Raw genomic sequence first — 26,286 nt, 5'->3', positions numbered from 1 at the left:
TTTTTTTTTTTTTTTTTTTTTGGTTTTTCGAGACAGGGTTTCTCTGCGGCTTTAGAGCCTGACCTGGAGCTAGCTCTTGTAGACCAAGCTGGTCTCGAACTCACAGAGATCCGCCTGCCTCTGCCTCCCGAGTCCTGGGATTAAAGGCGTGCGCCACCACCGCCCGGCTGAACACTTACTTTTTAAAGCAACGATAAAAGTGCCATGGGTTATAATGGGCACAAACGTTGACTGACAAACTAACATTGGCTCTACCCAGTTTGTAGAACACCAAGTTGCATACCCATCTGAGAAGGTGCTGCATTCTAGTATATCTGGGGTTGCAGAGCTACACAGTGGGAGGTCACTGACACCGAGAGAGTTAAGAAACCTGCCCAGCTTGCATCTCACACTGGGGTACTTGGTGAACCTGTGCAGAGAGCGAGAAGGCTCTGCCGCCGAGCTCTGACTGTAAGAGGAAGGAACACGTGGTGCACCAAGGGCTGGAGGAGGGGTAGGAGGGGCTAGAAGAAGAACAGCACCTAACAGAACAGTTAGTACACTTTCCAGAAACTGCCAGGGTATTCCTCCCAGACGTGTGTCTGCCGGGGGTCTTCTCTGCGGCAGGGTGGGTCTGTGGGGTGGACACTGAGGGTTGGGGCAGGGGAAGGGTTGAGATGTGGAGGAGCTTGCCCGCTCCTGTGGGGTTTATTACTAACAAACGACAAGCCAGTCCTCTGCCCGTGGAGTAGGAAGGGGAGCGTGACAGCCACTGCTGTCTCTGATCACACCATTCCTCTGTGACAGAGATGGTAAAACACAGAAGGGGACACAGCCTGACTGATGCTCACACAGTCTCCTCGCCCCTCCTCACAGAGCACGTGGAGGGACCTAGTATAGTCTGAACCCTTCTCTGTCTGCCACATTAGTGTCCCCGGTCTTCCTAACACCTGTAACCCCACTACCACCACCGCACAGCGAGCACTTGGCAGAAGTGAAGGGCAAAGGGGAGAGAAAGCAAACATAACAGGCAGACATGGTGACTCACATCTGCAGTCCCGGGACTGGGGTGGAAGAGCTGAGACAGGAGGATTGCTGCAAGTTCAAGGACAGCCTGAGCTACAGCACAAGACCCAGTCTGAAAAGAATAGAAAGGTGTCTACTGTTTACCAAGACACCCAGGTCAGTGCTCCTTATAGTCCCCACCCCCAGGAGCCCAGGGCTGGCTCTCACTCCCTTCAGTCATCCCCAGTGCAGACACAGAAGGGTGGATCCGTCCACAGCCCTGAGCACGGGACAATGAGAGTGTGCGTGTGCGTGTGCGTGAGTGAGCCCTGGCATGTGGCAGGCACCGGAGACACAGTCATCCATCACCCTTCTTGTTGAAAAGTGAGAAAACAAACAACAGAACCAGGCTGACCCCGCTAACGAGAACCAAACACAAAGCCTAGCACAGAGCTTTCCTCTCCCCACATTTCCCTTTTCCCTTTTCCGGCCGGGAACCAGCCACGGGCCAAGATAAGGAGCTGTGGTAGCAGAGGGGTTCAAAGACACCGCGGCTTCCAGCGGCACCCAGAGCCCAAGGGCCAGGCCGGGCGCTTGGAAGAGCTTTAAACTCGCTAAAATCACGCAACCCAGGGAGGAAGCGCCTGGCCGGAGGGCGACGAGGGCGATGGGTTTCCTTAGGAGGCTTGCTTTTAACTGGCTCCAAGTGGCATCCGCACTGTCAGCTGCCTGTCAAGGCCTTTCATGTCCTCCCCCACACCCCATCCTCCCTCCGCAGTGCCTAGCGCACGGCATCACAGCATCTGTGCTGGGGGCTGCAGCCTGGCATTCCGGTCACACAGGATCCATTTATCTAAAGTCACTGAATTCATCTGGCCCCAGCTTTGTCACCTGGACACCAGAGGAGACCCTAAAAGGAGCATAGCCCACCCCACATGCATACCCCAACTGTGAAACGGGGCACGGGCTGCAGCGTGTCACACGAGTCCAGTGAAGAGAAGCATAGTGTTCTGTTCACAGGGTGACTGGGATTCAGTGCACCCATGCAGACCTGGCTTGTAGAGCCAATGCCAGCCCACCAAGGGTGCTCGACACACGCTCTCCATCTTCTGCATACCCACTCTACTCCGCCATGGGCCACTGAGGCATCAGTCACGTCAGAGATGCGAAACTGAGAATCAAGTCAGAAACATGGCTCTGACTTTGCAGATGGGGACCTGGGGGGGGGGTGTCTTGGGGGAATGTGGTATTTCCCTTGTCCTGTGAGGATGCCCCACTGCCAGAGCTCAGGCTGGGAAGGCAGAGCAGTGGCCACCAAGCCCAAGGCCACCACCAACCAGAAGGCTAGCCAGGCTGCTTCTCCATGGGGAAGAAGCGTCCAAGACTTTTCTGTCACCCATGCTGATCTCAGCCCCTGCCCCCAGGCAGGAAGTTCCTCACTGTGCGGGATGGTAGGAGGTTAGCACAGAGGGGACCCAGGACACACGGCATCTTGCTGCTGTCACTGTCAGGCCCGATCCGCACCTCATCCTGAAGATTCATAAGGCTGGGAAACACCAGCCACACTTCTGGACTGCAAGTATCTGGGAATAACACAGACACTGCCTTGTGGGCTGCAGGGATGGCTAGCAGGGACAGTTCTTGCAGAGAGTTCCAAGAACTCAGTCATCTTCATCCCCAGCACTACCACTGATTCAAGCAATCCAGCTGTCAAAGGCAAGTCCAGGCATTGTTGCTGCTGCAGCTCCTTCTGCATGCTCAGTTTGGGGATTTTCCTTTTCCTTGGCAGTGGAAATCAACCCCCAAGAGCATCCCCTCTGCTGCTAGCTTTTTCACTAGACTACCCATGTGACCTCACTCACCCCATTTCTGCCTCAACTAACCCACAAGCTCCCTGCATGCAGCTGACCACTGGGAAATGCTTATCTGATTATGAGTGTTGCTGCCCCAACCTGGCCTGGATGAGAAGACTCTGGAGGGGAAGAGTGTGGCATTGTGGTCCTCTGCAGCTTGGCTGGAGTTTGAGACAGGGTAAAGAGTCTCCCACTGAGAAGCATCACTCCAGCCCAGCTCCAACAGGGAATGGGAGCTGCCCAAGCCAAGATCCACAGCCAGGTCCCCAACAAGTTGTCATATCAGCTTTCTCCTTGGCTGCTGTGCTTCCCAAGGCTCAGCATCCTACAAACCACTTCCTAGGGTCCAAGGCTGGGCACCCAGGCCAATCCTGCCCTCAACAAGAAACCTGACAAACCCACCAGAAATAGATCCAAATAGAAATCATAACGAAGAACAAGGCCGCAGGCAAGATGGTGTGCGTGTGCGAGAGCTGCTTTGGGAACACTCAGACTTGTTTGTTTGTTTGTTTGTTTGTTTTTGAAATACTCTATTACTATGTAGTTTAGGTTGGCCTCAAACTCACAGTAATCCTCCTGCCTCCCATGTACTGGATTGGAGTTGAGTGCACTGAGCCAGTACACTATGAGGCTGTACTATTTTCTCCCCAAGATTCCTGCTGAAAGTCCCTGACTTGGCCTTTGTCCTTCTTAGACCCTGCTCATCAGCCCACAATCCTATTCCCTATGGATAGTCACTTTATTCTGCCCTGTGCTCACAGAGGAAAAGAGGGAAGTGGGGAGGAGAGGGTGCCTCAGAGCAGGAAGGAGAGATGAGATGGGGCAGCCTGCTCACTTGGCACAATGAACAAGCCTGCTCCCTTGTTCAGAGCCAGGCTTAGGACCCCAACCCGAGCCCAGCCCTAAAAGCCTTAGTTGAAAGTTAAAGTTAGCCACACGCAACATCGAAGCCCCAAGGGGAGCTCAGTCTCAAAGACAATGCTCTCTTTGACTGTGAACCGCAAGGGAACACCCACGGCATACTTCTCGATTAAAAAAGGAAAGTGAAAAAGAAGGTTTTCTTCCGTCTTCTTCATCTTATAAAAACTGACTTGTGCTTACTTCACGAAGCCACAACTTCTGTTACCCTCAGGCCAGCCCAAGGCACGCTGGCCGTGGAGACGAGGGCTCTGGAAAGCCTGGGTACGGCCTGGTAACCCAAAGTGCCCTCTGTGAATCATCGCTGCTTCCTTCCTCCGCTTCCTTCAGCACAGGAAAGCCACCGAGGGGCAGCCAGCCTCACACGCCCGCCTGCTGCCCAACACCCAGGGCATGGTGCATCTGAGAGACAGAGACCCAGGCAGGCAGAGCTCTCCAGGGTCCCAAAGAAACAATGGGGACCCTCACTGCTGGTTCACACAGCAGGGTAAACACCTACTACATAACAGGTGGAGAGATGATGGGTGGATGGGAGCAGGATAGATGGGCAGAAGGAAGGACCAGACTGCAAAGAAGTTAAACACAAAGACACAGAGGGTGACGGGGAAAGGGCGGCTGCTGACAGAGGGAGCAGATGAGGCAGCCACTGAATGGTGCAAAGACTGGGGCAGGTGTCTCCATTTCTGCTTCTACTGCCTGCTGGTTGCACGGTGACATGAAGCTTATAGCAGCTGGCTTCCTCATTACACGCATTCAGACACACACTATTTCGTGCCTCTGAAGTAATCACACAACACGATCACCGCTAGCCGGTCTCCACCTTTGTACCAACCGAAATACCTTTCCGCACGCATCCAGGAGGCACCAGGCAAAGCACAAACAGGCAAGACTCCAACATGATGACCAACCTGTGCAACTGCAAACCCAATGGCACACACAGGCACACTGAGGAGTTTCCTGGGCTGCTGAGAACTTGCTCTTCCAGTGACTTATAAAAATCTCTGAAATGTCACATCCAAATTCACAAGGAAACCAAAACCCTAGGTCAGTCCCAGAGATAGGCCAGAGGCTCCTACCTCTGCTCTGATTTCCAAAGTGGACCAAGCAGTGGTTGCAGAGGCCTTGTGCTGAGTGAGTTGCTCTTTTTCGACAGGGCTTTCTTTCAAGATGATAGCACCAATCACTCCCTCCCTACTCTGCAATTCTAACTAAATGTCACCTTGGCAGGAAGTTGCTAAGCAGCATCATCCTCAGCATCCCACAATCACCCCTCCCCCACTTTCTGCTTTTTTCTTTTTCACCCCAACAGACTGTAGATTGTATATCTCCCTCCATCAGAAGTGAAGGTCTGCTTGATCCATCCTCCCCCACCCCTCTCTTTCTTCTGCTGAGAACAAGATCAGACATTCTTCAGGTTCTGCAGACCATGCTGTCTCTGTCAATCTCTGCCATAACAGTACCAAAGCTACAATAGATGTTATTTAAGCGAGGAGGCATCGCCCTGTGCCAATACAACTTTATTTGGAAAGGCAAGTGGGGACCGTGCTTGGCTACATGATCTGAAGACCTCTGCCCTCCAGAGGACACATCTCAGGCTCTGACACGCACTTGGGGACCATGGGCTCTCTTCTCTGTAGCCTGCACCTCTCCCAGACTCTCAGGGAATGCCTGAGCTCCACCTACTGTGAGCATATGGAGCATCTAGCACAAGGCTGGGGACATGCCCAGGACCTAATCAACACTCGCTAAGTAGCAGAGGCTGCCAAGAAAACAGTCTTTGCCCTGCACCGCGGGGAGTTGCTACACTGCACTCACACACCACCCTCTGGCAACCCTGTGTCCCTGTGCCACTTTCTCGTGGGCAAAGAAGAGGTAAGCAGACATGTGGTAGGCAGGGGTATATGGATGGCTTAGGTGGCATGGCTCGGCTTGGGAACAGGTAGAGGCTGTTTTCCCTGAATGCTCCTGGTGTGCAGGTGACATGCATGGCTCCACCATGACTGTCAGATGCAAAGATGGGATCCCAGCAAAGGCCCTGGAGTGTCAAGGAATGTGAAGCCTCCAGAATTCCTGCTGAGTCCTTTGGACACCTCGATGCTGATGCTGCTTCCTCTGATAATGATAGTAAAGACAATGGATTCAACCTCAGGGCAGGGAATGTTCTAGAAGGTGATAGCCAAGGCCTCTGGAAGAGAAGGCAGCCACCCAGGTTGCAGGAGAGGCTCTGTCTTGTGTGGCACCCTCAGTTCTGAGATTGCCACTATGGCCGTGTGTCCCCACAGGAACCAGAATGGCCTGTACTTAGCCCTGTGCAACGCTAGGCTCTTTCTCTCCAACTAGCCATTGGGGAAACCGAAGCCACAGATTCTCCTCCTCGTCACAACACAGTGGATTGAGATCACTATAGGCAAGTCCCATATGTGTTGAGGCTCAGGTCTGTGGTTAACATTTGAAACTGGAACAGCATTACCACTGGGGAGGTGGAAATTTCAGAGCCAAGAGCAGGCTGTGTAGAATCCCCATATTCTTTTCCCAGGCCTGGACATGCTGGGAGCATCCTGCCACCCACACCCAGGAGCCTGCATTGCCCTACTACATTGGTTGGTGTCTGTCAACCTGATGCAAACCTAGACGTACCTGGGAAAAGGGACTCTTGAGAAAACACCTCCATCAGATTAGCCCTGGCCATGTTTGTCTAAGGGGAATTTCCTTGACTAATGATTGACATGGGAGGGTCCAGATCACTGTGGGTGGGGCCACCACTGTGCAGGTGGTCCTAAGTGACACAAGAAAGGAGATGAGCAAGCCCTGGAGAGCGAGACAGTCGGCAGAGTTGCTTCATGGCGTCTGTTTCAGAGCCTGCCTCCAGGTGTCTTCCCTGAGCTTCGTCAACGATGGGCTATAATCTGTGAAACGAGATCACACATACACACACGCACACATTCACACACTCATGCACACACACATGCACTCTCTCACACACTCATGTACACTCACACACACATTCTCACGCACACTCACACACACACACATACACACATACACGCACGCACGCACGCACGCACGCACCATGCAGGTCTGGACCAGTATTTTATCACAGCAGTGTAAACCTAGCTAAACCACCTACACTTGGGCGCAGTCTCTGGCCAGGTCACCCAATCCAGGCAGAGAAGGAAGCAGGAATCAGGGGGGCAGCGCCTCCATCCAGCCTGTACTCTAACATCCTGGCAAAGACCAGGTATGACTGGATTGGAGTAGTTTCTTTGCTGAACTTTTCGAATATTGAAGTCCTGGAACAGATTTCTATTTCTTCTTTGTGGTCTAAGAAGTTCGCTCCTGGGCTTCTGAGCCAGACCACCCAGGGTTCAGTTTGTAGCTCACCCACTTCCTGTGTGACCTTAGGCACATTACCTAACCTCTCTGTGCCTTCAAGGCCTACCTAGACATAACAAGAGGCTTCTACCTCTGAGCAATGCCCAGCTTTACTGGTCAAAGACCATCTCTTCCCACAGGGTCATCAAATACCCCGAGAAAGCTTGGGTAAAGCAAAGAGCCAGGTGCTAAACCCAGGAAAGCATGTTCAAACACGGGGCAAGTGGAAGACAGCCGTCGGTAGCATCCACCAGTTAGGATGGGTGCCTGTAGTCCTTCATGTTTCCCTGTGTACGACAAGAAAAAAATGAGGACTGGGGGGCAGAGACCAGTGACATTGCACCCGTTAACCACACGGGAGGCCCTGGGTTCAAGCTCCACACCAACAAAGCGGGGCGGGGGGGGGCAGGGTAAGGAACATATGCATGCACACATATGTACATGGTTATAAAGAAAACATTCACATGTGTGTACACACGTCTACACAGGTACAGGTCCATGCATATGCATGGTTACATATAAAACATACCACTTCTATGTATGTTTATATCTATGTATATAATGTATATACACTCACAATCCCCTCCTACCCTACACAGTGGGTGTGGGGATCACCAAGAGCCAAGGTTCCCCACAGGCAAGATTCCAGATTCAACACCCTTAAGTTGAGGCTGCATGCCCCTGACTCCCTGAGGCTGGGCTGTTATCTGGGCCTGGAATGGCGACGGCAATGTCACCACACCATTTGGGAGCAAGCGTACCACAGAGCACAACCTTAGTACCGGCCTCATATCTGTGTTACCTCTGAATCAGTGTACAGTGTAGGGCAATGTCCACGTGAGCCCCAGCACTGGCAGCTTTATCCTCACAGGATGCCATGAAGGGAAGGGGGCGGGGGCACAGCAAGGTATCTGGAAGCACTTCACATGTGCCTGTGTTATCGTTCAATCTCTGCAAGGACCCTGTGAGGACACTGTTAGCGTCACCCCAAGGAGACCAGCGTCATCAGAGAGCGCGACTCCCGAGAGCTCCACCGGCATCCTCATCTGTATGACAACTGCCGGGCTGGGGTGTGGCGCGGACAGGGTGCCACCAGCCGGGGTGAGGCCCTGGCCCGGCGTGCTGTTCCAGATAAGGCACTCCATGGGGAAGTCCCTCTGAGCCCTACTGATTTCCTCAGTAATAAAGAGGAGATGGCAATCCTGCCTGAGCCAATACACACATGGAAGCCTGCTAGGCTCTGACAGGGACTCCAAGGGAGCATTTGTGACATTTTGACATCCTTGATTGTCCCGGAACCCCCAAGAAGCCATCACTCCCACTGACCCATCCAACCTCCACTGTCCAGTTAGTGAGAGTTGTTGACAGAGCTGGTACCACCCAAGTCAGCTGGGAGCCGCATTCAAGACACCATTAGAAAATGCCGCCTGTTCAGCCGGGGCCTCAACCCCACACCCACTAAACCCACAGAGCTTCTGAAGGCTGGCAAAGGCCAGATGAGGACAGGGAGCTAGATTTTCAGTGCACACATCCTGTGTGTGTGTGTGCGCAGATGTGTGTGCTTACATATGCGCATGTGTGCATATGTGTGGTGTATGTATGTGTGTGTGCACACGTGTGTGGGTGCTTGTGTGTGTATGTGTGCATGCACACGTGTGTGGAGGTGCTTGTGCATGTGTGTGTGTGTGTGTGTGTGCAGTGCTCCACACCCCTGAGTGCATGGTTACACACTCCACAGCAGGCTATTAGTCATCTCCCTCCACCACAGTCTACCTTGCTGTCTTGAGACAGCTCCTCACTGAATCGGGAGTTCACCGATTTGGCTGGGCTGGCTGGACAGCAAGCTCCCAGGATCCTTCTGTCCCTGTTGCCCTACGCTCAAGCTGCAGGCATGCACGGCTATCCCCAGCTTCTTACACGGGCACTGGGGATTTGAACTCAGGTCTTTGTGTCTGCAGAACCAAGTGCTCTTTTGGTCACTCTCTTTGAAGAGCTACTTAACCAGAGGCTCCCCAGGGACCCCGCACAGGGATGACAGAGGCAAGGGCAGAGCCTGACACCCAACTTCTGGTACAACGCCCTCTACCACAGCCAACAGAGCACCCCTGCAAGCTACTGTAGGGGAACCTTCTAGAAATCTGTTCCGTTCACTCATGTCAGCCCCTCTCCCAACTGGAGCTCACACAAGTAACCAGATGCCACTCCATGTTTCTTTTCTGTGCCCGGGTCATTTCACAGTCACCTGGGAGCAGCAGGCACCACGTGGATGACAAGTGAGACTAACTGCCAGGTACCACGTGAATGACAGGCAAGGATACTGACAGGCACCACGTGGATGATTGACAGGTACCACGTGGATGACTGACAGGTGAGGAAACTAACAGGCACCACGTGGGTGATGACAAAAGCCAAGTCAAAGCCAAGGCCAGGCTCTGGGACTCCTTGGCTTTGGGTTTTAAGTTCCCTTCACTTCTCAGGGCTTCCTATAAGCTGGGACTGAGTCTCCTCATCCTGGTAAGTGTAGAATCGGATCCTCTGTGCAGCCAGAACAGCCAGACGACACAGGGGGCCAAGCAGCGCTCAGAAAGGCCGACCTGTATCCTAGTCCTGTCTCACTGAATCTGAGGCTCACTGATTCCACTAATCTATCTGTCCAGCAAGCCTCGGGGACCTTCCTGTCTCTGCCCAGTCCAGGGAACTGGGGTCACAAGCACGCACAACCACCGTTTCCTGTAGGCATTGGAGAGCCAATTTGGGCCTTCACGCTTAGGTGGTAAACACTTTACCAATGAGCTATCTTCCAGCCTTCACCCATCTTGTGTGTATGTGAGTGCGTGCGTGTGTGCATGCATGTGCTACTGAGAACTAAGCTAAGGGCCTCCTTTCCTCCAGGCATGCACTCTAACACTGAGCTGCACACCAGCCCCATGTCCTGACAGCTCCTGACAAGACAAGTCTAAAAGATGAAGCCCCCCATAAGTTACACCCAGCACCCCAGAGCCAGCAGAGGCAGAACCCTTGACCTACACACCCTATCCCCTTTCTCCTCCCAGTTAACCCCACAGCCCTAGGTTTCTGACCACGCATGCCCACGTCCAGCCATCACCAGAGCCTGGCTGACATCAGGCCGGTTGCCTGAGTGCCGTGGCCCAGTTTTGTTGCCTGTAAAATGAGTATAGTAACCCTACCACCTATGCTCCAGGGTGTCACCGCAGACTAAATAGGTCACTGAGGAGAGCTCACAGTGTCACTCCTGGGACAGCACATGTGCTCACTGAGAGCCTGAGACCCTCGCCTCCTACTTCCTCCCTTTGGGAAGCAATGGCATCTCTAGCATGCTGGGGGCCTCTACGCTCTGCCTAGATGTAAAAGAAATGTCTCACAGGGACATTGTCTTCTAAGAGAGACGCAAGGCACGATCCTCCTCCCTGAGTGTTTTCTTTTTGGGGGAGAGGAAGCTCAGCCCACACCACGGCTCCATCACTGCAGTATCTGCATCTGGACCCTGCTGTCTCTCTCTCTTCTACTCACCTTAGATGTGTCATCCTGGGGTCACCACAACCACAGCAGTCCCCAGGCAGGTCACACAGCCACAGGCAGCCCACGGATGCCCTTGACTTGGCTGTGCAATCTATAAAGTTTTGACTAAACTACTAATGCCACATAAGGGGCCTGGTACCAGAGGAGAGGACAGAGGCAGGATACAGGGGTGGCGTCTCACAGGAACTCGGCATTCGCAAGCTGCCCCACCCCGCCTCGCCCCGCCCCTCTGATAAAAGTCTCATACAAGCTGCCTCCCACGTACACAGAAAATGAAGAGGAGTCTGCATGGACGGACAGGATGACATCACCTTACACAGTCGGATGGCAAGCAAGGATCTCAGCTAGTTAGCCCAACAAGGAAGAAGTGCCATGGGATGCATGTGGGGGTCAGAGGACAGCTTCTGGAAGTCACCAGAACTCAGGCAGGCAGTCAGGTTTAGCTGCAAGCCCCTGCCGAGCCATCTCATCAGCCCTAGCTTTTCTTTGTATTGGGTCTGTCATTTGGGTCATCTCTGTGGGGACAGAGATAAGAAACTTATGAACAAATAGTCCCCAGTTACTTCAGGGCAACCCACCCCCAGGTTCTATCTCTTCTGGAGTCTCAATCAGGGGAGCCCATTCACTCCTCTCCCCCACGCAGCTGAGTGCCTACCCCCACACCCAGGGTCCCATGAGCCTCTGCAGATGCTAACACACCAATTCTACCCCGACAAATGACCATCAGCAAGACCCACTTCCTGTCACACATCTAAAAAGGAAGCTGGGAGTCCTGAGCTCACAAATTTATCACAGAAGACCACACAGACGACTGCCTGAGGGGCGCTGTGCCCCAACCTCACCAGGAAGGGGAACCCAGCTGGCTTTTCTCCCCTCTCCTGTAGGGATTCAGAGTGAGTGCCAGGCTGAAATTCCACAGCCTGGCAGGAGGAGCCACCTAGACAGAGGCTTAGGAATTACTCTTCTCCCACAAAACTGAGACGAGGGACAGCCAGGGTTTGATGGCAACGTTCTGAGAGGGCCCCCTCCAGAGTTCTTAAATCTGCATCCAGATGTGGTAGGGTTGCAGGTGTGCCCCACCACGCCCATTTACGCCGCGCTGAGGCTGGAGCCCCGGGCTTCCTGCCTGCAAAGTGAGCGACCCATGGAAGGAGCCACCTCCCCAGCCATAAAGACTCCCAGCTAAAATCTGCTTCCCATGCTAAAACCCAGGGTGTCCCACACTTCATTTTATAGTGAGCATAGTCCAATCAATAGCTTTAAAGAATAATCCACCTAATATCTTTAGAAGAAAATGAACAGACTCCAGCCTCTGTAAGCTCGCGTTGGGCTTTCCGAGTCACAGGACCAGAAGAGGTATGTGAACTTTGGGTGCAGAATGGCAAGCTTCCTCTGGACTCAATATCCAGCCCCCTCCCTTTCTGGAACTTTCCATGGCCCAGCCCTGGATGAGTGGTGTAAAAGCCCCGTTGAGCGCTGGAGTACAGGCCTCTGTGATCCCAGAAGAGCGGAGAGGTTTCCTCTGTCTCTCCCTTGATCTCAGCCACTATCATATCTGCTCCTGTTTCTGAGGCCAAGCTGAGCCCAGCTTCTCACATGGCCTCCTGGCCACAAGCCTCAGCCAACCGAACTCAGTGGTGGCATGATTCTCTGGCCAGAGTCAGCCAGAATCTTCAGGGGAGCAGGACTTGGGCTCCAGTGAGCTGGCAAGAGGATCAGAGCTGACTGACATCACAGCAGGTGTTGCTGTGAGGAGAGAGTATAGCCAGGGGCATGGGCACCAGCTTTCTCTGGGAGTGAGTGGGAAGTCAGGCTGAGCCAGCCATGGACATGCGGGTGACAAGCAAGCCCTTGAAGCAACTAAACAGCAATGACCTTGCCCAGGTTTTGAGACCTCATCCTGACACAGATGGAATGGGGTCTCCTGCGTGGTAAGTATTTCCAAATCGTCCATCTTTGCGTCAAGTGTTGCTGGGTTTCTGTCAAACTCAGAACCCAGAACCTTGCCTGGCCCATAGCAGATGCTCAATAAACATGCATTAAGTGACCAGTACATGTGCCAACATGCACAGAGCCCTTTGAAGGGGTCTCCCAACTCCCTTCGTCCTCTCAGCTCCTGCTCCACATGGGCAGTGAGAACCTGAGTTTTCTGTCTTTTTCCTGGTCCCACCCCCGCCAGCCCCAGCCCCTCCCACTACGGCCTGGGCCCTGCCTGCCCTGGCCCCTTGTGTTCCAGCTGCACCAGCCTCTCTGTCCCTCTCAAGTGCCCTTCCTACTGGGCTCCTGGGCACAAGCTGTCTCCAACCTTCAGTGTTCTGTGTCCTCAGCCCCAGCCCCATCCTCAGAGAACTCCATTGACCTCTGCCCCCTCCGCAGTCACTCCTGTTTTACACAGTCTTCCCCTCACAAAAGAAGCACACGACTCCTTGCTCTTCCTGGATTCAAAGCCACACCAGCTGATGGAACCTCCAGCCGATAGGACAGACTTTAGCCTCCCTGGCTGCTGCAGCTGGAATCCATGGGAGAGATGTCAGAGAGAAGGCAGTCTCTCATGAACCTCAAGGCCGTGGCCAAGGGCTGTGCAAACACAGAGGGTGACTGTGATGGGGACAGCCAGAATCTTAAGAAGCCACAAGTGGAAGATGACTGGCAGCTTAGCTCTCCCGCTCACCCAGCAGAGCAAACGCTGAGAGGAAGAAGGGAGTGGGGCATCCTCAGTACTTCCCCAGCCACTTAGGGTCCAAAGCCAGAAGCTTACCCAGGTCCACCAGAAGCAGATTGCCCAGAGTGGACCCCAGGTAGTGAGACACAACAGAGGCTTTCCCACAGATGCCCCTGAACCAGCCAGCTGTGCAGTCGCAACACATGCTCAGCCAGTACTTGAAAAGTACTGACCACTTTAGGGAAGATAACAGAACCCAGTCCGCGCCAGTCTGTATTGGCGCCATGTCAGAGCAGAAGTAACAACACAAGCCGTAAAGGGGGAGGTGAGGCTAAGGGTCTGGGGACAGGAAGAAACTGACCCTAGGGCTGCCAGGTCAGAGCACAGGCTGTGCTGGGATTTTTCTTTCTTTCTTTTCCCCCCTTTTCTTCTTGGCACATAATAGATTAGTTGTACAGAACAATGGGTTCCATTGTGGCTTTGTCCTATCTGTGTATCAAGTGCTTTGATCAGCCAGGAGTCCTGAACTAGGGGAACACACCCAGTGCACTTGGGGAGAACTTTAGCATTTGGGGGTTCTGTTCGACTGGTCTCTACTCCTGTTTTCTAATTTCTAAGGAAGTTCATCTTCAAAAAAAAAAAAAATTCAAGGTCTGCCTCTGTAGCCTTGGCTCGCCTGGAGCTCACAGAGATCTACCTGCCTCTGCCTCCTGAACAACCAAGCTTAGCAAAAATCTGCATTTTTAAGAATCCGCTCCCCTCAAGGGTGCTTATGAACACCCTGTGCAGGTCTCACCACACAGTAGCTCTCTTATCAGAGAGATTCAAATAAACAGTTACAGTAACTTAAATTCTGGTTAACTGAACTGTGTGGGTTCACCAGCCAGAACCTAGACACCTGTGATACCTCCTCATTAACCATATTGTATAATTTGAAGAATGTTTCCATTTGACTACTTTGGAGGGGCTAAAATTCCACTTCTGTCCCTGAACAAATCTCTGGCTTATCTACAAGCCACAGGAATAAAGAATGCTGGTCAGGAAAAAGCAAGCAGAAATGCCCATGGTTCTAAGAGCTCTGCCAAGTCCTAGCAATCTCTCCATCAGAAAGAAAAGGAAGGACCATCTTCCAGATGGATATCATGTTTCCTCACCCTGCTCTGGAGACCTCCCTGCCTCCAGACTGCAGTTCTCCAGTAGGCTCTCAACACTCACAACAACATCACAGATCTTTCTCCCTCCGAGGAATAAGGAAATGAAATGTCCTTGGCCTCACAAACAGCAGCAAGGCAGAGTGACTCTCCTGGTGACAAGTGTAGGGCACAGAAGTAAGAGAATTTGAGTCTATACCTGCACCACAGGGTGGCCTCCTGTCGGGGCTTTAACAGCACCACGGCTGCCCTCCGTCTCATAGTGGGCCCGGTGATGGGGCTTGGGCTGGACTTCGATCCGCAGCTCATAGGAGCCTGACTGATTGGAGAGTGGCCACTCTAGTGGAGGAAGGGATGCAGTCACAGGGATGCTGTGGGAAAAACAGACTGGGTCACGAGAATGTACAATCAAATCAGTCCTTCTGTACACTAAATATAAATGGCCCCCTTTCTGGAAATTGTGCCCAGGGGTGGAAGAATAAAATGCTGAGGGCTACAAATTGCTCAGACACGATGAGGGAGGTCTTCACAAGCCAGAGGACCTCTGCTTACTCTCGTTCTCATCTAATGAAGACAGCGTAGCTGGCTTCGTGGGGGATGAAGCTAATTTCAATTTGTGTTGGTTCCTGCATGTTTCCAATGACTGTTATGGCTTCTCCTCTAGGAATCATGGAAAACCCAACATTAAGCTCTCAAAACATCCCTCTGCCAGAACACTTCCTTTTCCAAAGGGCAAAGGGCATATCACCACTTCATCACGGGCTGAAGTACTTCTCTCTTAGGCACAGTCTGCTACAGTCAAGTGGCAAAGAGAACAGCAGATAGTGAGTTTCTATATTTGATTATCTTGATTAGCAGTGCATTTGGGAGTGAGTTCAGGTCCACTCACAATCACTAATTGATGAGCCATTGAGCAATGGGTTCTAGAAGCCAAGAGGGGAATCTAGCTTGGGTATGAGTGAACCAAACCACGTGAACCCAATGTGAAGTGCAAAGAGACAATCAATATCATAACTAGGGTTTCATACCCAAGTTCAAGTTCCAGCCCCAACACCTACTCCCCTGTAACTTTGAGCAGATACCTGTAACTCCCTAGACCTCAGTTTTCCTCAACTGTGAAGTGGGCATACTGAAATCCTATGAGGATCATAGTATCAGAGTAGTCAATGACCATTAGCACTAATGGTTTTCCTTGAAAAATGCACACACGTGTATAGGCATACACACCATACACATACATATACATTCATGTACACACATGTACATGCACATACATATACACATGTACATGTGCATACACCATACACATATACAGGGATATACATATACACATACCACACATATCCTTATACATACAGGTACATACTCACATTCACATACCACATACACACGGACATGTACACAATGCACATGCACATAGATACCCACGCCACACACATGCACAGACACATACCACACATATACATATGTACACATGTGCATACACACACCACCACACATGCATGTACATGGACATATACATACGGCATGCTCATACATGCATGCATACATACCACCTGTACATGGGGCACACATACTATATATAGTATATAGTATATATAGTACAGAAACACATACCATACCATACACATATACACATACACACACATATATATATTATACATGCACACCAAAACACACATACAAGCACACATCACACATATATACATCATTTTCTATGGACTCTCTGATTTGGCTATGGTGTCACATACAGAGACCAAACTTGAGGGCGGGCCTTAAGTTTTATTTTCCTGGAGTCTCAACACTGCCCAGTATATACAACAGCTACTCAACATGGCTTGGAATTATGTCGTTAAAGCGTCAACCAAGGTCTTGAAATTCTGCCCAAAACCGTCCTTCTGTGCCTCAGAAAACAAAAAATGTTACCTAAAATCACAGAGTGAGACACAGATTGGGCTCCGACTCAAGTCCCCTGACTCCAAGCCTAGGATGCGTTCGCATCTCTGTTCGCATCTCCATACTGCTCTTGTCTTACCCACTTACTTCTAAATGTGCCTGAAAAAGTCTCCATGGAGTGACTTAGAGCCAGCCTGACGTTGGGTAGGATCTCAGAAAATATTAAATGGGTAGATGAGAGATGCCTGGGTGGGTGGGTGACTGGATAGGTCGGCGGATGGATGGGTGGGTGGGTGGATGGATGGATAGGTCGGTAGATGGATGAAGAGGTGGATGGATGGACAGACGGACCGACAGACGGATGGACAGATGGAGAGGTCGATGGGTGGATGGGTGGGTGGTGGGTGGATGGGTGGGTGGTGGGTGGATGGGTGGATGGAGAGATGGAGGGATGGATGAATAGGTGTGCAGGTGAGCAGACAAGCAGTTTCATTTCAAAGACTGACACATTCAAAGATTCTCTGAAATGGCACACGCGTGGGTTCCCATGGCGACCCTGATTTGCACTTACAGCAGAGACCATCCATCCATCAAGCACACTCTTTCCCGCTCAGGGCAGCCTGTGAAGTGGTGACAAGCACAGCCAGGTTTCACCCACTCAATTCAATGCAATGCTTTATCAGGGAAGTTTCCGTTTGCTAAAGCAAGTACTGTGTGGGTAGCACAGGGGTGATGGTGACAGCTAGGGCCACCTGTGCTTCAGCTGTCAGAGAGGGCAGAGAGAAAAGGACAACACATGTCCCCCTCAGTCACCTCTTTCTCCTCAGCATCCAAATGAGCACTTTTTAAAATGCCAAATAACACCAAGCCAGGTTCACACGAGGAAGAAACGGGATGCTACACAGAGTTCTGCAGGCACACAGCAGGCCTCCTTGGACACTGGTGGTTACCCATGTCACTATTGCCGCTCCATAATCTCCTGGCACATGCCTGTCAGCAAACAGGTCCTTCCTAAAAATTCCCCTCCTTGGCAAAGAAGTCTCTCCTAAAGGTCCCCTCATCAGCAGAGAAGCCCTTCAAAGCTAATGGTCCCCTCATCAGCAGAGAAGCCCTCTCTAAAGGTTCAACTTTAGCTCTGGACTCCCCCGAGAGACAGACAGGCCACTAGGTGTGCCCAGGTGATCTTGATGAGATTAAGGTGGGAAGATTCACCCAGTGTGAGAGGCACCACTCCCTAGGCTGGGATCCTGAACTGGGAAAAAGCTCGTCGAACACAAACATCTGTCTCTCTCTGCTTCCTGTCTGTAGTTTTTATGTGTCCTGATCAGCCGCTTCAAGCTCCTCCCACTTTTACTTTCCCACCGCAATGAGCGGCACCCTCGACCTGTGGACCAGAGTAGACCCTTAAGTTGCCTTTGTTGGGGTGACTTAGGGCAGCAACCGGGAAAGAACATGATGACAGCAGCCACAGCAGCCATCCCTCTTCAGAGTGCTCACTCTGAATGGGCTCTAAGCCAGGACACTGAAGTGTGTTATTTTACCTAATTCTTAAAAAGTCACTATGAGGTAGGACTGCTATTATCCTCACCTCTCAGGAAATGAACAAAGTCCCAAAGAAGTGATCAGTAAACAGGGTTGGGGCAGGGAATCCTGATTGATTAGTGATGCCTGCTCGGGAACAGTCTCCTAAATGTGCTCAGTGTCTGTCACAGGCACAGCAGATGGTAGCACAACGCTCAAACACACACACACACACACACACGCACACAGGCAACGGGTGGCAGAGCCAGGACACACTTTCAGTCCTCACACGTCCCAAAGCCTCTACCCTGTGAGCCACACTCATTGCTTTGGCCTGCCGGGTTTTTAAGCTATTTGAGGATTGAGCCCTGTGTGATTTATTGTTCTTTGGGGCTCCTTGTCACTGAACACAATGCAAAGGCAGCACAGATGGCCTCCCACACAGCTCCTCTGAGAATAAGGAAGGGGCGTTCCATACTGGGGTCCACTCTGCTGCTATAAAGGAATCCAGCATATAGTAGGGACTTTATAAGTACTTGCTGAGTGAAGATGGTGTGCCCTAGGGGACAGCCATCAAGCATTTAATACAATAAACCCCATAACCACCTGCTGTATCAGAGACACCCATGGTACCCATTTTGCAGATGGGCAAACTGAAGTTTAGGGAAGCTAACATCCTTCTCAGGTACTATTAGCCAGAAAGTGTCTAAGCCAGGATTTAAATGACATTCATGTGACTAAATTCCATGTAAATATCAAGAAAGCCAACAATTAGAGCGCACTTGGGCACACACTGCTCTCAAAGCCCCACTCACCTGCAGATGGGAATGGCTGGCACCAGCTGCTTGGGCCAGCTGGGTGGTACCAGCAGGATGGACTCAGGGGCGGAATTCCTCCTTTCCTCCTGCTCACAGGGCCCCAGGAACTCCACAGCAGGGTAGATGTGGCGGGCCAGGCCCGCCTTGGACGGGGCGGTGGACACGGGAGCCGGGTCAGGACTGGTCTTCCATATCTTGGAGGGGATCCCGCAGGGCGAGTCAGTGGCCAGGCTGTTGAGGGCTTCCATGAGAACACCAGAGCCAGCCGTGGGGGGGTACCCAGCGGGGATGTCGTCGTCCTGGGTTGCCACGTGAGGTGAGGGCTGTGGCGAGGGGCTCCGGGAGCGCTGGGGTGAGGATGCGGGCAGAGGGGCAACCAAGGCCCCTGCACACGAATGCCTCCGCTTGGCACCGGGTGAGGAGGAGCGGGATGCCGGATGGGGCACGGGCGAGTGTCGGCCCAAGGAGATCTCCTCGGCGAGGCTGGTTCGAGGTGACATTATTGGAGAGGTTCTGGGGGAATAATGAGCAGTGATGTTTTGAAACTGGTAACACGGGTCGTCGGGCCCGGCGTTATTGGGCGAGACGCAGGGCGAGGTGTAGGGGGAGAAGGTGTCAGAAATGAAGCTGGCAGAGGAGCCGCTGCTAGCGGGGCTCAAGCAAAGCGGCTCGCGGTAGGCCTCGAAGCCGGGCACGGGCAGTGTGAACCTTGGGCTGGCAGCAATGCCAGCCAGGGTCAGGGCCGGCTGCTCGGGGGGCAGGCTGGCATCTCTCCCACGGAGGGCCCCCCCTGCCTGCATCAGTTCGTGGGATGGAGTGATCTCGATCCGAGGGCTTGGGCCCGAAGCCCCTGCTGGCTTGGCCGGACTCAGATAGTTCTGGAACCCTATCCTATCCGGCTCTCCAAACCGGCCGGGGGGCTCGCCAGAGAAACTGGCGAGGGGGTTGACTGGCTTGAGGCCATAGTCCTGGGCATCATCCGGGTATACGATTCCGGAGGGTGAGCTGATGGCCTTATGTGCGTTCTGTTCTTCTGGAAAGAGAAGGGGGGAGGGGGGTCTTTAAGCCTCTAAAGCAGAACTGGGGTACAGAGTTACAGTCATGGGTGGGCATGGTTTTCTGTCACTAGCTGGTCTTAATGCCCCACCATGGTAAACCCTGAGCTTGCCACAAGTAAAGTGAAGCTCTGTGTCCCAAACTCCCTCAGGAGAGTCCAGAATGACAGGCACTGTGACACCAGCTGTGTAGCTGGCTGGAGTATAGAAGACAAACTGGCCTAGCAGCCTCCACGGTGAGACCTCAGATCACCCCTCAGAAGTGCATGTTAGGGGCTGGAGAGCAGGTTCACTTGCAAACTGCCAGCCATGAGAGTATGAGAACCCAAGTTTGATCCCTAGACCCTACATAAGTCAGGCATGATAGTGCACGTCTGTAACCCCAGCACTAGAGAGGCAGAGATGGGGATCCCCAGAGCTCAGTGGCCTGGTAGTGCAGCCAAATCAACAAACTACAGGTTCCAGGGAGACCTGTCATAAGAAATAAGGAGACCATTTGAGGAAGACATCAATATCTGGCCTCCATATGTACGGGCACACCCATGTACACCGTGAATGTGTCTCTGCACATGGGCACAGTGAACGTTGTTAAAGTAAATTTGGTATCTCCCATTGCTCACAGCAGCACAGACCCACAGCTGAACCGGGGCTGTGATGACCTCATCATGTCACATGTATGACACGGCAAGACATGTATGATGTAGAAGGCAACAGGGCCTCTAGGGTCCATGGAGTCTGTGTTTGTCTGATGTCCACACCCAAGTGTGAGAGGCTTTCTGGAACCAGGGCCCCTGCTCCTTCATATCCCTTTATAGATGTGGCCCAGGAGGGGACAAGAGTCTCCAAAGACATGAAATTTGCAGACTTGCAATTCCTTTAGAGGAGCCTCTTGAACCCCAAAAGTCAGGATCACAGCTACAGGGTCCCCAAACTGTTAATAGGAGGGAATACAGAGTGACCTAAACACCTCTTCAGCATCAGGGACCATCTTGGGTTTTTGCTGACCCATCTCAAGGGCCCACCACACATTGCCCGTCACCTCACTCTGTCCCTTGATGTCCAAGCCTGACCCCTTACATTCCTCGCTAGGGAATCCTGAAGAGCCACCAAGGGATGGCAGTTCCCACCACCCCTCACCGACTCTTCCTCCAAGCCTCCCCTTCTCCATCAGTAGCGGGGTGAGCCTTGGCTCCTCCACTCTCATGCCTTCTAACCCAGACACCAACAAATCTTGACCTCTGATCTGTCAACACAGCCTCAGTATTCCTGGCAACGCACATCCATCTTGAGCCAAGCCCCTCTGTCCAATGTCCACTCTAGAAACTGCCCTTCAGTGTTTCCTCTGGCCCTTTAGATAGGGCCTGAGGTCATCATGGGCCAGTCTGTCCCTGTCACCAGCCGATCTCATCACTCCACCTATGCCCAATGCCCCTCAAACAGCTCAGCACCGGCACCACTGACCTCTTTTCAAGAACTAGCTGCTCAGAGTCCTTGAGAGAGCTGTCTCTTCTCCCTTCAAGATCTTCCTAGGAATGTTTCCCTTATTCTGTGTATCTGCTCAGCCGGCACCTCCATAGACTGCCCTCCTAAAGATGGTCTACAGCCTCTTCTCTGCCACTTCTCCTTTGCACCCACTGCTGGCTCCCATCGCTTCGGATACATACGTGTTTAGTGAACCTGTCCTACTAAACCAGGGCCAAGCAAAACACACCCCAAGGGCCCAACATTTTGTCTGCTGATAAAAGAACCATGTCTACTCGCATAGGGCCTAGCTATGGCTTGCCTCTTCACCGGAACAGCAGAGCTGAGAGTTTTGGCAGGTTCTATATGAACCACAAATCTTAAAATATTTACTCTCTGGCCCTTTATGGAAGTTGGTACTTCTCTTGACTCTAAGCTCTGCCGAGATCAGGTCCACATCCACTGTGGGTTAGTATTGTTTGCCTGGCACCCACCACTGCGCCTGGCACTTACAGGCCTCCACATGTGTGCGAAGTGACTGAATAAATAAAAGAATCATGCCCAGGGTCCCGCAAGCCAGGAGTGGGGTCTCCTGCTCTGGGGAGCTAGGGTAGCCACCCTGGTGACCCTTGGCATTTCTGGGCCTTTTCTGGGACACAACAGAGGAAGTGTATTCCAACTTAGCTGAACTGACCTCAGAATGCCCAGATGGTACTCCCATTCCGGATGAGTGCTCCCATTCCAGATGAGTGCTCCCAAAGGGCTGCCCACCACTAATAACATGAGGACTTGGGCCAGCATGGTTGGGGTCTGTCTGTCCTCCCTTAACCTCTCCTCTCTTGGGGCTCCAGGCAAGGCAGGGTTTGGAAGAGAGCACCTATTTTCTTCTGGCCTCAGGATTTTGCAGTTTGCTGTTCCCTCTGCTTCAACAGCTCCCCTCATCCATCCCCGTGGCACTAAAACCCACCCATGCCTGGAGGCTCTGTCACTGTCTCTATTCTCCCATAGCTCACTCTTCCCAGGGGTGCCAGCTCTAACCCCATATGTCTCCCAGTTCTGGGGAAGTAACTGTGGCATCAGCTACTGACCAGCAAGTCTGCCGGTCTCCTGATCAGAGATGCCATGAGGTACACCAAGCCTCTGCTAACTGAATGGGAGCTGGTACAAGGTTGGCCCTCGGCAGAGAGGAAGGCATCCCCATAAAAGCCACCTGGGACACTGACAGCACTTCTTCATAATGTCACTGCCCGACCAACGAGGCTGTCATATCTAGGGAGGGGTGACTGGGTAGGTTAGCAGCCATCAAAATCCCAGATGCATCCCAGAGTCCTTAACACCATTCTCTGCATCCTATGTGGACACTCCTATCTCTGGGAGAGGGATAAGGGGTAGGTTAGTGTCTGCAGCTCTGGAGCTGCGGGAGGCTCTGGCTCATTCCAACAGTGACCAGGAAAAGTCCTCCTGAACCAAACAGCAGTGACCACTGAGATTCAGTATCAAAGAAAGAGCAAGGTGAACATAAGGTGGGGAGGGGCACATCTGTGGCGGGTGTGCACACACAGAAGCCGGAGGAGGACATCAGGTGACCTGCTCTGTCACCCTCCACACTGTCCCCTTTGTGACAGGTTCTCCCATTGAACTTTGAACTCAACTGGTGGCCACCAAGACCCAAGCAGCACTGAGGTTGCAGGAGCGTGTAGCCGTACCCTGCTCTTTTATGTGGGTACTGGGATCCGAACTCAGGTCCTCACGCTTACCCACTGAGCCATCTCCCCAGCCTTGCAAAAAGGAAACTTTTTGATTTCTGTATTATGCGGAGAAAACAAGCTTAAATTTCCCAAACATAATTAGCTTCTGTGGAACAGATGGCAGGAGGTAGGGGTGACATGGAACACGTGACAATGAAACTCTGCTGACACGGAGGGAAACAGAACCTAGCCCTGCTCTGCCACTAACTGGCTAGTGGCAGAAGAAAAGTCCCCACCCACTCCAGGCCCCACGGCCTCGCTTAGAACGGGGGTGGGGAGAGAAGCATGTCTGACTCCTTCATGGCTTTGCTTTCTCTAGCTTGGGTCTGCAGGGCCGGAGTTCATGCAGTGCACAGTCAGGGTGAAGGTGCATCTGAACCTGAACTGGCGCTGTGTGTGCACATGCACACACCCCTTCCTGGCAGACAACACACAGTACAGATGTCTAACCTATGGGCCAATTGGCATCAAATCCATGATCACCGGTGTTCTGAGAGCCCATTCCCTTCAAGCCGACCAAACCGGGAACCGTCCTGCACAGAGATCCCGGTCATATTAGAACTCTCTACCTCAAAAACACAGCTCTAGGGTGAACAATCCAGAACAAGGGCTGGCGTGGACACACATCATGGGGTATAATAGTGCCCATAATCCTAGTGCTCGAAGGCTGAGGCAGGAGAAATACTGTGAGTCCAGAGACAACCTGCTCTACAGAGTAGGATCTTGTCTCAAGAAACACACGCACACACGCACGCACACGCACACACGCACGTGTGCATACAGACATGCTGCCCAGGAGCTCGGAGGAGCAACTGGCCACGCTGAGCCTAGTATCGCAGTGTTTACACTGGTTTAATCCATCCTGGTGGCAATTTCCTTCCTGCCCCCTTTCTTTTCTCTCCCTAAGTCTATAAATGTTTAACAGCAAGCGCGGGTGTGAGGGTAATGAATAGCCTTTGCCTTCTCTGGGATTTGACAGCAAATCTCACAAATGGCAAGTCATTAACATCTTTCTGTGAGTGGCTGGGATCCCCACTCTTGGGCTCTTTGGAAACAGCCCATGTGCCTGGCTGGGTCTCACTGCTCTCTCCTGCCCAGCACCCAGATGGAAGCCAGCGTATCTCAGAACCACACCTTGCTGCCAATTTTCTCAGGAGGGTTTCCATAAACTTCTTTGCATGATCTTGGCTGTAGGTGGCATTGTCAATATGTATTATGTACTTACTATGTTTGCTCAACTCCACTCTGTTTTTAACACATAGTGTGTGAGTGTGTCTGTGAATGCACGTGCAGGTGTTTACAGAGGACAGAAGGAGGGCATCAGAGCTCTCTGAAACTGGAGTTAGAAATGGTTGTGAGCTTGCTGACATGAATGCCCTGGGCCTCTGAAAGAACAGCATGTGCTCTTAACCACTGAGCCATCTATCCAACGCCACGTCACAACTTTTATTTTGAAAGGAATGTTTGTACCATTCTGGGAGGCCGAGGCAGGGGCACTGCCTAGTTCAGGGCCTGCCTGAACTACAGAATGAGTTCAAGGCAGGTATGGACAATTTAATGAGACCCTATGTCAAAATTAAAAGTGTAAGGAGGGGGGGTCTGGCTCAGGGATGGAGCACTTGCCCAGCATATGTGAGGCTGTTTAATCTGTAGTACTACATACCTGGCCCCCAAAAAGTGACCACATTCAAGCAGGCCACCTAGGCAAAGGCTCTGAGCCTGCATTTTGCCTCCACCCTCCCACGAGCTTTTTCCTTGACGTATAATTTGTCTGGCAGGCAGAGGTGGCTGGGTACTGTCAAACGCTAAACATCTTGTTTTGCCAGCACCATCAGGACAGCACGGTTTTCTGTGACCCTTCAAAGTGTGCCCATGTGACAGGGTGCAGGCAGCAGAAGGGAAGCCTACGGGTAAGAAAGATACTCAAGACCTGGCAACGCCATTCCTCCCAGCTCAAAGAGAAAGCAGTATCTAGAGGGAGACAGTGTGGGGCTGCAGAGGTGGCTCATGGTCAGAAACGCTGGCTGCTCTTCCACAGGACCCAGGTTTCATTCCCAGCACCCACATGGCAACTCACAACCATCTGTAACTCCAGTTCCAGTGGATCTGGCACTCTCTTCTGATCTCCGAGGGCACCAGGCACACACATAGTGCACAGGCAAAACAGAAAATAAATGTTTTTTAAAGAGGCCACAGCTCTCTCTATGTGCCATGCACTCATGGTGGGCTACCTCTATGCCACCTGCCATGAGAGATGCCTGTCCTAAGCTTGAGATGTTAGTCTTCAAAGGAAGGAGGAAGGCAGGAGCCATGACTGCCTGGGTCTTCTATCTTGTCCTTTCCCCAACACACACACAGACACACACACACACACACACACACACACAGACAACACACAGACAACACACAGACACACACACACAGACAACACACAGACACACACACACACACACACAGACCACACAGACACAGACACATACACACACAGACCACACACAGACACACACACACACACAGACCACACATACACAGACACATACACACACACAGACCACACATACACAGACACATACACACACATAGACCACACACAGACACACACAGACACACACACACACACAGACCACACATACACAGACACATACACACACACAGAGAGAGACTACACATACACATATACAGACACAGACCACACACACACACACACACCGCATTCAAAGTTACCCTTGTCCAAAATTCCCTTCCATGCCTCCAGCTCCCTTCTCCTGGGCCACTGACTGTCTATCAAGACAGAGATGCCTGACTAGCCAGACTGAACTACAGTAGTTTTTAAGCTCAACTCCTAAAGAGCCCTATGGTAAGAGCCACTAACAGAGTAACTGATTGTCCCTCCACCCCAAGAAGGTGAGCTTTTTGAAGCCTATTGTTGTTGTTGTTATTATTATTATTATATTTATCACAAAAAAATGCAGGGCTGGGGTAGCTAAAGTACTGGGAACGGGCCCACCACTGGAGCTAGCACGTGGCATGCATTTAACCCTCACATCTACATGAGTGTCCAGGACAGCTGCTCACCTTTCACAGAGGAGGAAATGGAGGCAGAGAGCTGATTTCACCTACAAAGAGTCCTTAGCGGGATCCGATGGAGCATACCCACCCTGGGCTGGGGATTCTGGATCTACTACAACCTAAGGATACTCTGTTGCAGGGGCTGGTGTGGAGCTGAGCAGTTGCCCCACCCACCCCAATAGCCTGCCACCCAACTGTCCCCTTGCCTTGCAAGACCAACTGAAACTGAGGCCCCGGG

General features: G+C 52.1%; 1 protein-coding gene across 2 annotated transcripts in view; it reads right to left on the bottom strand.

Moving 5' to 3' along the window:
- Positions 1 to 26,286, bottom strand: part of Nfatc2 (nuclear factor of activated T cells 2) — a 109,120-nt gene that overhangs the window by 69,160 nt on the left and 13,674 nt on the right. For both annotated transcript variants that reach the window (XM_038331684.1, XM_038331683.1), the window contains exons 2-3: positions 18,713 to 19,748; positions 14,680 to 14,851 (exon numbers count right to left, since the gene is read on the bottom strand). In XM_038331684.1, the coding sequence (XP_038187612.1) occupies positions 14,680 to 14,851; positions 18,713 to 19,748 (1,208 nt within the window). The remainder of the gene's footprint in view (positions 1 to 14,679; positions 14,852 to 18,712; positions 19,749 to 26,286) is intronic.

Source organism: Arvicola amphibius, chromosome 5 (assembly GCF_903992535.2).
Source record: "Arvicola amphibius chromosome 5, mArvAmp1.2, whole genome shotgun sequence".
Classification (NCBI taxonomy): domain Eukaryota; kingdom Metazoa; phylum Chordata; class Mammalia; order Rodentia; family Cricetidae; genus Arvicola; species Arvicola amphibius.
Note: the sequence above shows the minus strand (reverse complement) of the source record. Positions and strands in the feature narration are given on the sequence as shown.